A 16,773-nucleotide genomic window follows, 5' to 3' on the forward strand; every position below is an offset into this window, starting at 1 on the left:
GCTCATATAAGTTTTATCATAACTCGTTTTAATTTTCCACGGGAATCAATACAACATTCTAGATGAGGAATTGTCACCCCTTTTCTCATGATTTGTAACGGTCTACAGCCTTACCCGACCAGACTTTTCGCGTGTTTCTGACAATCGCTTCCCGATAAAAAAATCAGTATTTTTTCCTTTGTATTATTGAACCTTCCTCCTACTGTTTCCTTTTCATAGGTTTGCAGCAAGGTTAGACGGTGTTAATTGACACGATTCTGGGTCTGTTCCTGGTGCTCTGGGTTCCTGGGGGGCTACAACCGTCGGCCACTTTTAGGCCGATCAGCTTTCAATCACAGTCTTATATTAAAATCAAATGGTTTAGGTATCTTTAATGGGTCAAACCTAAAGGCTTGATAGAATACCCGATCCACAATAGGTTAAATGACTATTAAAGGACATGTTTGGGGGTCGTAGATGGCGATCACAGTTTCATCGTTATATCCTGCAACTGGATCTTTGGTATATTCAAACATTAGAGGCGTTTCCGACTGATACAGAAAACTTCGAAGTCAAAATATAGATGTATTCAATTCAATTCAGAACTTTATTTCAGACTCAGCTGCACAAGGCAGAGGTCCATAAAACATATGTTACATATAGATAGATTGTTTCACATGTGTACTATAGGCAATGACGAGCTTGCAACCTATTTTGATCAAATTACGGTGGGTGAACTTTCAAAAGTCAATGGGACATGAGGGTTGCAATGAAAGAGCTAGTGATAACGTAAGTCGGGGTGGATGTGCTTTTCGTTTAAACAAAAAATGAATTTTTAACGATTTTTGTTGGGGGGTACAATTTCATAGGCTAACATGTATGGCTGCTGACTCTGACGATAGGGGACGTTGTGAAATGAGACTAAACGGAGCTATATGTTTGTTCTCTGTAGGTGTGCGCACGCGTGGGTTTGTGTGTTTGTGTGTGTGCGTGTGTTGGTGAGTGCGTGTGTATGTGTGGTGGGTGTGCGCGCGCGATACGTTAATAACTCAAATCAAACATTTTGTTTTCCCGACTACGTTATTACAGTTCCATATGAACTCAATCCTGGAAATGGATATCCCTTAATATACTTTGTGAAGAAAGTAACGACAATCTTTTTTTTAAAAGTGAAGTGGGCTCCAAGAATCTTTGCTAAATTATATAACATTGACATAAAGGTAGGTGTGGAGAGGGGGGAGGCAACAACAGGGATCTATTGAGGAAATTGATCATCAGGGTATATTCTTTTGGATTTTTAGGAATGGACCTCCATTGTTGATGGGACCTCGCATCTCATCGGTGGTGGTGACTATCGTCCACCAAGCAACGAATCGGTGAAGAATAATCTGCTTCTCGCTCGTAACGGATCCGCTAAACGATGTCCTTTCTCAGGAATGGATATCAACGGGATTGAAGAAAGTCTGGCCGAAGGAAAAGTGGCAAGAGACCAATGTCTCCCCGAGATCTCTTAGAAACGTGTTCTCCCGATCAGTCACTTCAAACCGAAGATCCCCGAGAGGATTCTCCTAGATCCTGAGACATTCTGCAAGACCTTCCCCTACCACATTCTCTTCAATGATGACCTGGTGATCATGCACTCTGGATCAAAGCTGCAACAGTTCTGTCCGTTGATCAATGATGAGGGCGCTACACTCAAGGATATTCTAATCCTTGACCACCCAGAGATCGAGTTGACGTCGGAGAATATCTTTCTCTTTCTCAATATGATCTTTATGGCGACGCTGAAGAAAGAAGCCATGGCTCCTCACATGCCGGTCGTCTCTATCAGAGGTAATGAATGATTAGATTCATTTCATGCAAATAAATTATGCTCGTGGTGAAAAGAATTTCGTCAGCGCACATTTTCCCTGCCATCTACGTGTGTGCACCCATGTTGAATTATTTTATTAATTTCTAAAACTTTTTGTGAATTCCAACGAAAAGAAAATGAAATCAAATTATATATAATCAAAGTTCTTTCTTCTAAAAAAGTAACAAATAGAACTGACAAAAATTATTGCAACGGGATGCACGAAAAGGCAAGTTTAATAATACGTTCGACACTTGAAAGCGATGAACTTTTTAAAAAGCAATGTTTGCATGGGTTACCGCTTCTTAGCAAACTCAATTACGTCTTGAATATAAATTGGTCTGTAGGAATAATTTGATTTGCATTACATGGTCATTGAAAGGGTGATTTTATTTATTTATTCTTTTATTTTTTACTGAAAGGATAATAAAAATGATGAGCTTGAGATAGAGAGGGGAGAGGGGTGGGAGTGAGGGTGGGGGAGATATATATATATATATATATATATATATGTATATATATATATATATATTTATATATATATATATATATATATATATATATATATATATACGTATATATATATATATATAGGGAGAAAGACAGTTATAGAAAGAAAAGCAGCGGAATGAAGGAGGAAGGGTAAAAGAACATGAAGGTTCCTGGTAGACGTGGACAAATGACCGGGACAAAATATGTTTACTTTAGAGAGACGTACATAATCAAATGTAAGAGGGCAGTAATTTGACAAATAATTGTATACGAGTTCAATAAAATTTGGGACAAAATAATACAGAAAAAAATAAATAAAAGGAAAACGAAATACGCTAAAAGGGAGAGGAGTAACGAGTCAATAAATAGCAGAGTATCCACCTATTTCCACCACTTGTTTCCACCACCTGAACGTTTATAAAACCGAACAGTACGGAAAGGCAAATTTAACGACACTTGAAAGCGATGCGCTTTATGAAAAGCAATGTTTGCCTGGGTAACCACCCTATAGTAAACTCAATTACGTCTTGCATATCAATTGTCCGTAGGCCTAAGTTCATTAAACGGTCATTGCAATGGTGAAATTTGTAAGGTCACATTGTGAATTTTTACTGAGAGGATATTAAAAAATGATGAGAGAGAGAAAGAGAAAGAGAGAGATAGAGGGGGAGAGAGAGAGAGAGAGAGGGAGATGGAGAAAGAGAGAGGGAGAGAGAGAGACAGAGAGAGAGAGAGAGAGAGAGAGAAAGAGGGAAAGAAAGATATAATAGAGCACTGAAGGGGGAAAGGGTAGCAGCATAAAAAGGGAGAGACCTTCGATCATACAATATGTCATTTCGTTTCATGTACATCATACAGTTATCAAATGTTTTCCACCATTAGGTCTTATATCGGGCGTGGGTGAACCATAATGCCTTATTTCGAAAAAGAAACAAGGTTGAATGTGTGGTTCTTAATAAAAGCAGAAAATGAGAGAAACAAATTAGTAAAATTGTGAGCAATATCCGATCGAAAATGGGAACATTTTCATCAGTGACACGCAAATTCGCAACACTGTAACGTATATTGCAAGGTCCTCTAAAATTTGCTCTGTAAAGAAAAATAATAAATTTCCATTTTTGTATCGTTACTGATAACGAAATATATATTTTTTCGTACCCGGGTTGTATACAAAATATATTTGCAATAATCACATTCAGGGTGAGAGTATGATTGTAAATTATATAAAGGGAAACTGTTTGATTGTGTGGTTTTTTTAGTACAGGGGAAATGGCGGGGGACCTCGCAAGATACATCACGGAGTTGCCAATTTCTGTCTGATTGATCACACCTTCAAATATTCATAACTTTCTTATTTCTAATCGGGTTTTGCTCAATTTTTCACTGACCTATTTCTGTCATTTTTCTGCTTCTATTATAACCGACTTAATATCAGGATGCACTTCCTCTTTACAGGCTCCCGTTATAATTGTGTTTAATACATTCTTCATTTTCCTTTTCCTTGTCATCAATCCCAGGTCAGATGGTGTGGATGCCTGATTCACATCTGTATGTGTTCCTCTGTTCACCTCAGCTGACGTCACTGAATGACCTACGCGATAGGAAGATGCACTTTTCAGACATCGCATCACATGATCTAACACGTGACCTTATCCTTTTCAATCAACAAAGAATCGCGGAGGTTACTAAATATTTCAAACTTAATTATATTTGTGTGGTGTTTTTTATTATTCTAAACAGGAAAATGTTAATGGCAACATCAAGGTTAAAATGATGTCCTCGTCATGAATATTTCCAAATACGAAGTTTCACAATGAAATTCACCTTCAAATTAGGGGAGTTGCTTCAAAGTGACCTATTAGAGCAGCACATCCCTGTATGTCCTTATATGTGATTATCACGGAATTGCGCGTCAAGTATGTTTAATGGATGTTTTGTAATAAAATCAACGAAGCCATTTCGACCTCAAGTTCAATTATGGTAACAATTGGCGGACTGGGTTGTACAATCCATTAGTGGACAACGGCACGCACGATCTAATTGCATGCCTTCTTGAAGCTCAACTAGTGGTTAACAAAAAAAGAGCTCGTCCATTAAATTTAAAATTGATATTTATTATAGTAATTTAATATTATTATTTTGTATAATTATTTTTATCATTAATATAACACTTTTAGCAAATTACCAAAAGGCAAAATGTTTGTATTTGATGCATTGTTTTTAGGTTGAGTTGGCCAAGCAGTTGGAGCAGAAGAAAGAAGAACTGCGCACGCTCATGAGAGACCTCGAATTAGAGAAGAAGAAAACTGATACACTACTGTACTCAATGCTGCCGAAAGAGGTCGCTAATGATCTCCGAGATGGGAAGAAGGTTGAGGCAGGTACGATAAGTCAACCAATGGACAGGGCCCCATTTCACAAAACTTGTCATCAGTGACTGAAATCCTTGCTTCTGATTGGTTATCAGCAGATTTATCCCTGATTTTGTTTTCATTTGTCATTGAAAGAAGGCTTTGTGAAACGGGTCCCAGATGAAATCATAATAAATACATAGTTGAACTAAACAAATAAAAGCTATGTTTAGGCTACGTGACGATTAATACAAAAATAAACAAATTGTTTAAACAAAATGTGCGTTTTTTCATTATTAAAATATATTTTGGGGTTGGCGTTGCCGTTAAGAAAATTATGTAAGATAGCTCGAAAAGGATCAAGGAGTATGGGGTCGAAACAATTCTCATTTTATTTCATTTTATCACAAACAATTATGTGTGAGGGCCCCTCTCTTTCTGTATATGAACATTTCTCTCTCCTCTCTTTCTTTCGCTGTAGTATAAATTTTCAGTAAGTGATCATTTCTTACATTTTCATTATACAATGTGGTTTGCTGCACATGTATTCCATTATCTTCTCCCCTTCCTTCTCTCTCTTTCTCTCTCTCTCTCTCTCCGCCTTCTTTCTCTCTCTCTCTCTCTTTCTTTCCCCCCTCTCTCTCTCTCTTTCTCTCTTTCCTTCTCTTCCTTTATCCATCTCTCTCTCTCTTTCTCTCTCCGCCCTCTTTCTCTCTCTCTCTCTCTCTCTTTCTTTCTCCCTCTCCCCTCTCTCTTTCTCTCTTTCCTTCTCTTTATTTATCCATCTCTCTCTCTCGCTCTCTTTCTATCTCTCTCTCTCTCTCTCTCTCTCACCCTCTTTATCTTTCTCTAGGTGAGTTTCAGCAAGTGACTATTTCCTTCAGTGATATAGTTCGCTTCACCGACATGTGTTCTCAGTGTGATCCTATTCAGATTGTTCATCTTCTCAATGAGATGTATGTTGTCTTCGATGAGCTCACCAGCTTACACAATGTCTATAAGGTAAGCATTTCTGGACCCCCCCCCCCCCAAAAAAAAAAAAAAAAAAAAAAAAAAAATCACATTAAAAATGGAAAAAGTTGCATATCTTACCCTGGGGACTCGGTATAAAATTGAAGTGTGAAGTTTGAAGTTTTATTTATTCCACATTTTACGTAAATATAAGTGATTATTTAAGTATTACCTGATCAATTAAACGAATCTTCCCTAACAATATAATTGCATCTAACAATAATAACAAAAGAGAGAAGAAAAAAAAACTAAGTAAATTAGAACTAGCTTCAAGATGGCTTTGTGAACTTGCAATACTCCCTGATATAATTATCTGCAAATTTTATTTTTCACTTTTCACGATATTCAGCTATTTGTACATTACCTCATATGATTGATATTTTTCTGCTTTAATAAGGAGTCGAATTTCTAATTGAAAATGCCTTATCTTTTTAGCACTTTCCTCTTACACCATTTCCCCTTAGGTTTTTGAGTATTACAAGTAAACGAGTTGAGTAAAAAATAAAAAAAACAATACTTGCATTCCTTGGAGAAAAAAAAGACGATAGAAGAGGTTATAACATTATGTGTTAATGCTCGTTATTGTTTACAGTTAACACTTGCATTTATTTAAGGTTGAAACCATCAGAGATGCTTACATGACGGTAGGAGGTTTGCCAATCCCTAATGAAACTCATGCTGAACAGGTGGCATGCTTTGGTCTTGGGCAGGTTGAAGGGGTTAAGAGCATCTCATCGCCCGTCACAGGAGAGATCATACAGGTAAGATGATGCTCCTAGAATATAGTATAGATATAATGACTGCTATGAGAGGAATAGTTGTTGTATAGCCTCAAGGGGAAGTTACATCCTGATATCACGCCGAGACGTGCCGAGGGGTGATAGCAGGATTTAACGTCCCCGAGAGCCTATAAAAACAGATATGCCTCGAATATTAAAGCAGTCTTTATATCTTTTATATACCGAATTGATACAGGTTAGATGATGGTCCTAGAACATGGTAACGGAATCTAAGTATAGTTCAGACGGTTATAGGAGGCGCGATGGCTCAGTTGTAGAGCATTGGTCTTGTAACCGGGAGGTTCTGGGTTCGGAACCAAGTCAATGCGCTCCTGCCCTTCGGTAAGGTATTAGCCGTCATTACAAAGTCCATCTGAAAGTACTTGCAGGCGTTGGTTCCCTGGCTGCTTATACTTACAAGCATATACATGCTTTCTTAGCAGTCAGGCAAGACAAACATCCAACATCAATTGGTTTCAAAAATTAGTTATTACAGGGAGGTTAATGTATGAAATCTTGAATGAACGTCGCGCTTAACAAAAGTAACTGTTAGGGAAGAGCCTGAGGTATATTTATTTTGTGTAAGTTGTATCTCTCTCTACAAATCACTGGCTCAAACATGACACAATGCAACCAGAATGCTAAAGTGTATTTCTACTATCCTGAAGATGATATCACTCTTCGTCACTTTAGATGTTGATTTTAATACACTTGTTTGTATTTCATTTCTATCACCAAGAAGTACGGTTGTTAACAATGTCTGTATAAGCTTGGCGCCCCTTCCCGTTTGCCCCATCTCTCTTTCCTCATCTCTTCTCCTCCTCCTCTCTCTCTCTCTCTGCTACTCTTTCCTTCTTTCTCTCTAAATATCTCTTTTTCTCTCTGGCTGTCTTTCTTTTTGTATCCGTTACGTCCGCTCCCCCCTTTTTTTTCCTCTCTATTTATCAATATTTTCTTCACTATTGCTGGTTTTAAAAACCTTTTGACAAACAGGAGTTATTAGATATATATATAGATATTTTAAATGGCTGAGATTTTAAATTTGTTTTCTTGTTTTTCTCATCAACATAGATTCGAGTCGGCATTCACACCGGGCCTGTAGTAGCTGGTGTTGTGGGTGTTAAGATGCCTAGATACTGTTTGTTTGGTGATACTGTGAACACGGCATCGAGAATAGAGAGCCACAGTTTACCAGGGAAGGTTCACATTAGCCCTTCTACCTACAGGTGAGTTCACATTCGTTCTGTAGTAGCTGGTGTTGTGGGTGTTAAAATGACTAGATACTGTTTGTTTGGTGATACTGTGAACACGGCATCGAGAATAGAGAGCCACAGTTTACCAGGGAAGGTTCACATTAGCCCTTCTACCTACAGGTGAGTTCACATTCGTTCTGTAGTAGCTGGTGTTGTGGGTGTTAAAATGACTAGATACTGTTTGTTTGGTGATACTGTGAACACGGCATCGAGAATAGAGAGCCACAGTTTACCAGGGAAGGTTCACATTAGCCCTTCTACCTACAGGTGAGTTTACATTCGTTCTGTAGTAGCTGGTGTTGTGGGTGTTAAGATGCCTAGATACTGTTTGTTTGGTGATACTGTGAACACGGCATCGAGAATGGAGAGTCACAGTTTACCGGGGAAGGTTCACATTAGCCCTTCTCTCTACAGGTGACTTCACATTCGTTCTGTAGTAGCTGGTGTTGTGGGTGTTAAGATGCCTAGATACTGTTTGTTTGGTGATACTGTGAACACGGCATCGAGAATGGAGAGTCACAGTTTACCGGGGAAAGTTCACATTAGCCCTTCTACCTACAGGTAAGGCGTTAAAGGCCTCTTCACACTGGCACTTGTTGGAACAGTAATTCGATATTAAAATAGTGCCAAATACCTTCTTCATGTTGAAATTGGTGAAGAAAGTAAAATCGAAGAGCCACATGCATGACAATTTCAGAGGAAAATCGAGCCATGACTAGAATTCTTTTACATCTTCCACAAAGTCACTGGATATCGACACTGAAACACTAAACGGGATATCTCCCTTTGAAGATGCTGCCGTTTACGTCAATGTACTTCATATGTCAAGTGATCTTGTTTTTTTCGTTTTTAAGTACTGTTTTTTATAGTAAAATTACCCAGAGGAAAATAAATCTTAATTACAAGATTCATGACGATCGCAACTACTTTCGAAAAATCAACCTCAGGCAATTTCAATGGCCTATGCTAAATATCACTTATTGAAATGTGCGAACATTACAAAGACGAATTACGTAATCCATATATGATTTCTTGACTATCGGATTTACCGTAGGATATCGAAATTGGTGCTAATTGTTTTCTTTCGAAAGTGGTTGCGATCATGTTATTTTATCTTTATGATGCTTAGCTTAAAGGTAAAGACCAGTTTTGGAAATGCCCCACTCTTGAAAAAATGAAATGGAAGCTCTTATTGCCAATCATGTAAAAGAATATGTTTTGACTAATACGTGATGATCTGGGTGATGATACACATTTTACCGGGAAACCGCCTACCAATTGATATACAGTGTGTATTTGGTAAATTATTATATCTATTTGGACCTGATAGATATCGCGCACGTGTCGCGCACATGTCGCGTAGTCCCATATACATCTTTCTGTGTACAGTGCTTGTAACTTTACCAAGACTGGGCCAAATTTATTATCATTTTGATGATTCCAGAACCTTGCAGTACACACCAATACTTATATGCTAGATGATCAACCTTTTCTTTCTGATCGATTCCACAACGTTTCTTTTACAATGCATTCGCATGACCAGAACTAATATATATCTTAATTGTTATATTTGTTCTTGGTTGATAGAGCGATCAAGGGTAAAGGGTTTGAATGCGAGGCCCGGGGTGGAATGGAGATCAAAGGTAAGGGTAGGATGATGACACACTTTGTGATTGCTCGATCAAACCAGACCAATGATGACGACACAGACTCAGCTTCAGACTCAGCTTCAGACTCAGCTTCAGACTCAGCTTCAGATGAAGGTGTGTAACGTTGAACTTTGAACATTGAACTTTGAACCCTGAACCTTGAATATGCACATAATCAGGACTGCGCTACGGTTTATGTTTAGCATCTGTTAAGTCATTGTTTGTTTATATATATATATTATTTATAATTTTGCTTAAATTCTATTCATTTTACCCTTTACTGTACTGTCTAATACACTCCTTCACGGTCAAGGCCGCCATTTTAATTTGCGAGTAAACATTGCGTCATCAATGCTTTCAGACGCGCATGTATTGTTGCGTCACTGCCTGCTTAAATGCATGCTGCATAAAATAAAGTTACTCGCAAATTAAAATGGCGCCCATTATTTACTCGCGATCCATGTCGGCGCATGCGCACTCTTGTAACCGTGAAAGGGTGTATTAAGCATGCATTACTCAAAACTTTAGTCCGTCTTCATTTTGATAGGATGAGTTCTGCAGTGGTAAATATATGTTTGACCATTATCATTCTCCGCGTCTGTCAGTTTTCAAGAACACAACAAAATTAATAAAGACATTTCTCAGGAAAAGGATTGATATTCAAAATACCCTCATATAAATGACAACAAAGAGCTGAGAAGTTTGCTTCAAATTATTGTGTGTATTCCCATCATACTCATTATCGTGTGCAGTGAATGTGACCTTCAGCAAGACTGAGTAGATCATTCCAAAACATCATTTGGTGTGTAAAACATATAATAATTCCATGCATTGTACTCAACTTTATCTAAGTTCGTAGTACTATAAACTCTCTCTCTTGACATACAGGGTTCTAGGACACCTACCCGGCCCTGGTCAACCACCCTCCGGATAACCATCCCTAGGACAACCACCCTCCAGGACAACTACCCCCGGACAACTGCCCCTAGGACAACCACCCTCTAGGACAACTACCCCGGACAACTATACCCCAGAAAACTACCCCCGACAACCACCCTATAGGACAACTACTCCCGGACAACTGTCCTAGGGGGGTAGTTGTCTGGGCGGTAGTTGTCCGGGAGATTGTGCTAGAGGGTGGTTGTCCTAGCGGGTAGTTGTCTGGAGGGTGGTTGTCCGGGGGTAGTTGTCCCAGGAGGGTAGGATACGGACATACAAATATGAGATATATAATTTGGCTGACAGAAAAAAAAAGAAAAAAGAATGATTCATGCAAAAAATGCTTCCATATACTTTACGTCTATTTAGGGGATGACGCCCTCACGTGTCATGATGGTAACGAAGTCAGAGCTCCTGTGATCATCAACGAACCAAACCATGAACAGTCTACGAATAAAGACGACCTCACTACGACCAGAGCAGGCAAAACAGTGCCATCTGGAGTCGAGACCCAGGCATCTACATCTACATCACCATCGTCCGATGTTACCGAGAGAAGAACCTCTTCAGCATTGTGCACTGTGCTTTAAATGAGTGCAGCTAGATGAAAGCATGTTGAAACGTGCTACAAACCATTTAAAAACATATGAGGCGCCACATATTTTGTTAAAGCATCTCTTTGTATTGTAAATTATCTTGTTCAAAAATATTTGAAGTGATGTAAATACAACTACACTTTTCAACATATCTTTTATTATTCTATGAATAGTAATATGTATATTCCAAACATCCCACCTTATAATTTGTTTTTCACTTGCGTTTAGATCTAAATGAAATCGCTGTATAATACCATAACTTTGTAAGGGATGGACCAGGGTTGAAACGAGACATATTCTCGAGGAAATATCTCCTGATTGTATCAAATTCAGAACTACATACTTATTTGAAATTGAGGTTTGAATGGAGATTAAATTTACAGTGACATGAGAAACTCTTTGTGTTGGAAATATTTCACAGCCTCGCACACCCGATTATTATTTCGCTTAGAGAATCATTACCAGGAATCTTCCCCGCTGACAACTTGTCCCGAGGTGAGGGGTATTTATTATTTTTCAGGGTGATTTTGGATGTGGCCAGTGAACAGTGTCAAATAAAGAACAACAGTAAAAGCGGTTTTAAAAACTTTTGTCTTGATGTTACAAATATTTACACAACTCCCCTTATCTGAATGTCCGCATTAAAAAAAAAAATGTATCAACAATATTATACTCGCTCGATGTATTGTCCATTATAAATATGATGAGAAAAGAAAATAAAGAAATCAACGTACGAACAGTAACTTTTTCGATAAAATAAAGCTCGTGATAATGTATCAACGGAGATGGGTGATGGGGAATGCCACCAGCCCCTTCTTGAACAAAGTTTCAATAAAAATGATAACGACATTATTAATCAAGATTCCAAAATTCAAGTTTTGTTGTCCCTAATAACACCGACATTTGTTTCTCATTGGTGTAACATACAAAAAAATCATAGTCATAAACATGATATTGTATGCTGAGAGCCAGAAGGATGATAAGTTAAAGATAAAGGTGAGTTCTGGTCATCCGATTGCATTGTGAAAGAAAAGGTGTGAAATGGATCAGAACAAGTTGATCATGCAGCATGTAAGTATTGGTGTGTATTGCAAAGTTCTGGAGTCATCAAAATCATAATAAATTTGACCCAGTCTTGGTAAAGTAACAAGAACTGTACACAGAAAGATGTATATGGGACTACACAAATGGTGTCGGGGCTACCGGCCAACCTTGATTTCCTTATCTTTCTATGCTCATTACTCAGCCAGTATACATTTTCTACCAAAATTGTTTGGAAAATGACATTTATTTGTAATCTTGAACATTCAGTGTAAGTTTCGTTTGATTATGTGAGAATTCAATTTCCTCTCACCTTTATCTTTAAGTTAATGCTGACTTGTTTACTTTTGTTTTGATACTACTAGTACTTACACATTCACCTTACCATACCTGAACAAAATTATCAACAATCTTATGCTCGCTCGATTCATTAACCATTCGAAATGTGATGAGAAAATGAAATCAATGTAGGAACAGTTATTATTATGATCGAATATTGCTCGTGATAATGTATCAACGGAGATGGGTGATGGGGAATGCCACCAGCCTCTTCTTGAATAAATTACCAGTCAAAATGATTACGACATTATTATTCAAGATTCAAGATTTTAAAATGACAGGTTTTTGCTGTCCTTAATAAAACAGGAATTTGTTTCTCATTGGTGTTACATACAGTATAAACATAGACATAAACATGATATTGTATGCTGAGAGCCAAAAAGGGTGTAAGTTAATGCTGAACAAGAATGTTCAACATCCTTCCAGCTCTCAACAGACGGTACATATCATGAGCATTATTCCGAGTCACATCATAAAAGCATCCATACATAAATAGCAAACCGATATCAATAATTATGTTATTATTTTCATAAATGACATTATTTGTTTAAATCCATGCTGCAATCTATCAATGTGCTTTCAACACAAAGCTGAATTGAATGTATGGGTTGCATGGAATAGCAATATATTTGTAATTTTCATAATTGTCCTGTCTAACTTGTATCTTGTGTACCGAATGTAAAGATGAGTGATATTGAATGGTGAAAAAAAAAAAAAGTTCAGATGAGAGAGGAGGTAAGGGAAACGAGTGTTTTACAGCAATTGAGAATAATTCGCATAATCTTTTATGAAAAGGGTTGAATGGGCTAGATTAATTTACCTTATTATCCTTTTATTTCCCCATCTCTCTCTCTCTCTCTCTCTCTCTCTCTATCTTCCGATCTCTCTCTCTACCCCTCCCCTCTCTCTCTCTATCTTTCCATCTCTCTCTCTGTCTATATATATATATATATCACTCTCTCTCTCATTGACCCCCCCCCCCCCCCCCGAAATAGAATAAGAAACATAAACAAAGAGAGAGAAAGTGTCAGGGAGAGAACGATTTAAAGAGAGAGAGTTAAGATAGAAAGAAAAACAGGACGAAATGTGGAAGATGAGAGAGAGAGAGAGAGAGAGAGAGATATGACTGGAATGGAAATAACATTAAATAACAAAACATAAATGCTACATTGACCAACAAAATAAAAAAAATAAGCATAAAAAGTAATGTGAGAGAGAGACTGAGAGTAATACAAAAGAGAATGGCGGTCACTGATGAAATCTACAACAATTCTGCAACTCATAAGGGGTTAGTTCAATAAAATATATCTCCTATATGTTTACACCTATTTCGTATCTCAATTTTCTCTTTCAACTCTCTTTCTTTTATCCATACTTTACTGCTCCTATTTTCCATATAATCACAAGATAAATCATATTTTCATTTGATTTTCAGATTTATTCAAACTTTGCATTTTGTTTTTAATTTGAATCTTATCAAGCTCAAATATACCAATACACGGGTATACATAGATTAAAATATCCCCTAAACAGACGTAATGAACATTTCAAAACCATGAATTTATGCTTGTTTGTACATGCATACAGTTGTATCTTACATAAAAAGGATATGCTTTACATCAGCTTCCCTCACTTCAGAATTAGCATATAGGCACCTGCATTTATGAACCCCAAAATTCAGAATTTCCTGAGTGATGTTATATTTCATGAAGGCCATAGGCTGAGGATGAAATATAAAGGCACGAGGGGAATTCTGAATTTGGAAATGAATACATGTTACACTGAGCAATGAAATGAAGCAATATTTGATATATACAAATCAGGGTATTTGCGATCCTTTGGAGGCATGCCCTCTTGATTACTTTCAGGTTGCCTTCGCCTCAGATGCGTGCAGTTAAGACAATGCAAACAATGGGTAACGCGTAGAGAACTAGAATCGAGATGTGCACAGTCTAATTCACTTTTGCATGCATTGTGACATGCAAAATAAGGTCGTTTATATTGCACAGTCGTGCAAATATAACAAAATGTTGAGTGTCACCATTTCAGCTGTAGGATACAAATACACTATCATCAAACAACATACAACATACAACTACCACACTCTTTTGTCTCCTTTGTACATCAAAATGTTGAAATATCTAAGGCACTGCAAAATTAATTTCCAAATAATTCATGATCATCCAATATACATAGAAAAAACCTGTTTAGTATGTCCTTTTGCATGACAACATTCAGAATAAACTCACATATCTGAGGCATTTGCAATGCATATTATGAAAATCAGAAGAGGATGGTGATCAAAAGGCAAGGTAACGGAATGCTCATGAGAGTAGTATCTACAATTGTATCTAATAAGCCAATCAGGAATGCAAACTGACTAAAATATAAAAGTTATTTACAAGGCAAGAATGTATGGCAAACATATATATAAGTTCAAAATATACATGTATTATACCAGTGCATAATCATAATGATGCAAAGAAAAGCCTGGAATATATATCATAACATTTATTGAAATTAAGTACTGAATATAATTAGAATAAGCATGTATCGTACAATTATAGTATCGTACAATTATAGTAGCGTATTTATACACTGCAATGATGTAAAGAAAATCCTGGAAAATATTTCCTCAACTGGATTTCTGGTGAATGTATTTAAACATATATACAAACAATAATCCATGTCAAATTAAATATTACACTAATAACTCAGGCATGTTACATTGACAAAAGAGACATGTGTCTTAAAATCATAGCAACATATTTACATTTACATATACACTGGAGTGATGTAAAGAAAATCCAGGAAAATATTTCCTCAACTGGATTTATTATATAGTACTGGTGAATGTACATGTAGTTATAACATATACAAATAAATCCATGTCAAATTAAATATTACACTGATAACTCAGGCATGTTATATTGACAAAAGAGGCGGGTATCTTAACATTATAGCAACATATTTGCATTTACATGTACACTGGAGTGATGTAAAGAAAATCCTGGAAAATAATTCCTCAGATTGATTTCAAAATCTAGAACTGGATGTAGCTCTAGATATACAAACAAATATCCACATCAGACAAAATGTTACACTGATACCTAGGGCCTATATTCATACACCCTTATCAGACAAATCTTTAAGTTCTCAACTATCATACTGAGTTCTACCACGTTCATAGACAAGATAACTAGAGCAAATATGGCTCTGAACATCTGGGTCATTTCTGGTTACAAATTCACAAGTTAATATCGATTCTACTTAATTATATTTTTATTGAACATGGGCAATGACATTGGCAAATATTATAGTGACATTTTGATAAGATAATTTGAAATATTACATACTTAGAAAACTCAATTTGTGAAAGTGGAGTGGTATTTCATACATGCATGCAAATCACCTAAAACAAAATGGTAAAAGTCTACAATATACTTGGTACATGCGCTACATGAACTGTCTAATGCACTATCATCCTTGACAAGGCATTAATCCACATTTTCCACTCTCCACCCAGGTATAAAAAGGCACCTGATATGCCAAAGTGCTACATATTTGGCAGCTGTCTACGACCAGGGTAATAATCGTTGAGCGCCAGGAGTGTCATGGCATGATGGCGTGTGCACGATATCAGAAGTCAACATTATTATTATTATAATTACTTGTCCCTGGTGTTGTCACCTTCTATACACAGGCATAATGCATGATGATCATAGCCGAGTCAAAAACTATTTTGTATCAATCTTGTATTCCACTAATACAGTTAACCATGACCCTGGATCTAAAAAAGAAAAGAAAATTCAGACTTTGTACTTTGTAAATAATACTACTAATAATATTCTAGGTTTATATAGCGCTCAGTGAAACATCGTCTCTAGGTGCTTCACTGAAATGTCATTACTCTGGTCATCAATTTCAGGTTTGCCTGCACACAATGTATCCACATTCTCCACTCTCTGGGAGGCATTTCAGCCGGCAGTCATTGAATAAAAGCCCAGACACAGTGTCACGTTAAAGGTATTACAATGTTTTGGTACGAGGTCATACATTTGGTTCAAATGAACATATTGGAAGCATCTGCGATCTTACAATATTCAATGATCGTTGTCGCGGTTGATATAGAGTCTAAAGTGATGAAATTGTAAATAATAAACTCTTTATGCTGTATAGCTCCCTCTCAAGACTGATATGACTTTAGCTTTAAAACAATGTTTCTTGACTACATTTGACAGATTTGCTATTCCCGTTTGGACATTTTATATCAGAACTGCATATTCTGAGATTTTCATGGCCGCAGCTGCCATGGAATGGCCTTAGCCGCTATTTAATATATTTGAAATTTACCGAGAGCAATTTCTCAAAAGCAGAAATGTTTTAAAGGCTGAATTTTCTAGTGCTTATAATACGTCCACAGGGGCATCCATATATATCAAAATTAAAAAAAAAGAATTACTATCCATCCAGTTTTCAGAATTTCCCAGAA

General features: G+C 36.9%; 1 protein-coding gene across 1 annotated transcript; it reads left to right on the forward strand.

The window, feature by feature from the left end:
* The first annotated feature begins 456 nt into the window (after window positions 1–456).
* LOC589539 (guanylate cyclase soluble subunit beta-2-like) lies at window positions 457–11,835 on the forward strand. The gene is made up of 10 exons (XM_030978904.1): window positions 457–501; window positions 1,281–1,460; window positions 1,494–1,812; window positions 3,841–4,004; window positions 4,548–4,704; window positions 5,528–5,676; window positions 6,300–6,446; window positions 7,536–7,690; window positions 9,305–9,480; window positions 10,675–11,835. The coding sequence occupies exons 1-10, from the start codon at window positions 457–459 to the stop codon at window positions 10,893–10,895; spliced, it is 1,713 nt and encodes a 570-aa protein (XP_030834764.1). The 3' UTR covers window positions 10,896–11,835.
* The last annotated feature ends 4,938 nt before the right edge of the window (window positions 11,836–16,773 follow it).

The sequence above is a fragment of the Strongylocentrotus purpuratus genome, unplaced genomic scaffold, assembly GCF_000002235.5.
Source record: "Strongylocentrotus purpuratus isolate Spur 01 unplaced genomic scaffold, Spur_5.0 spur5_scaffold_1, whole genome shotgun sequence".
In the NCBI taxonomy this organism is placed as follows: Eukaryota; Metazoa; Echinodermata; class Echinoidea; order Camarodonta; family Strongylocentrotidae; genus Strongylocentrotus; species Strongylocentrotus purpuratus.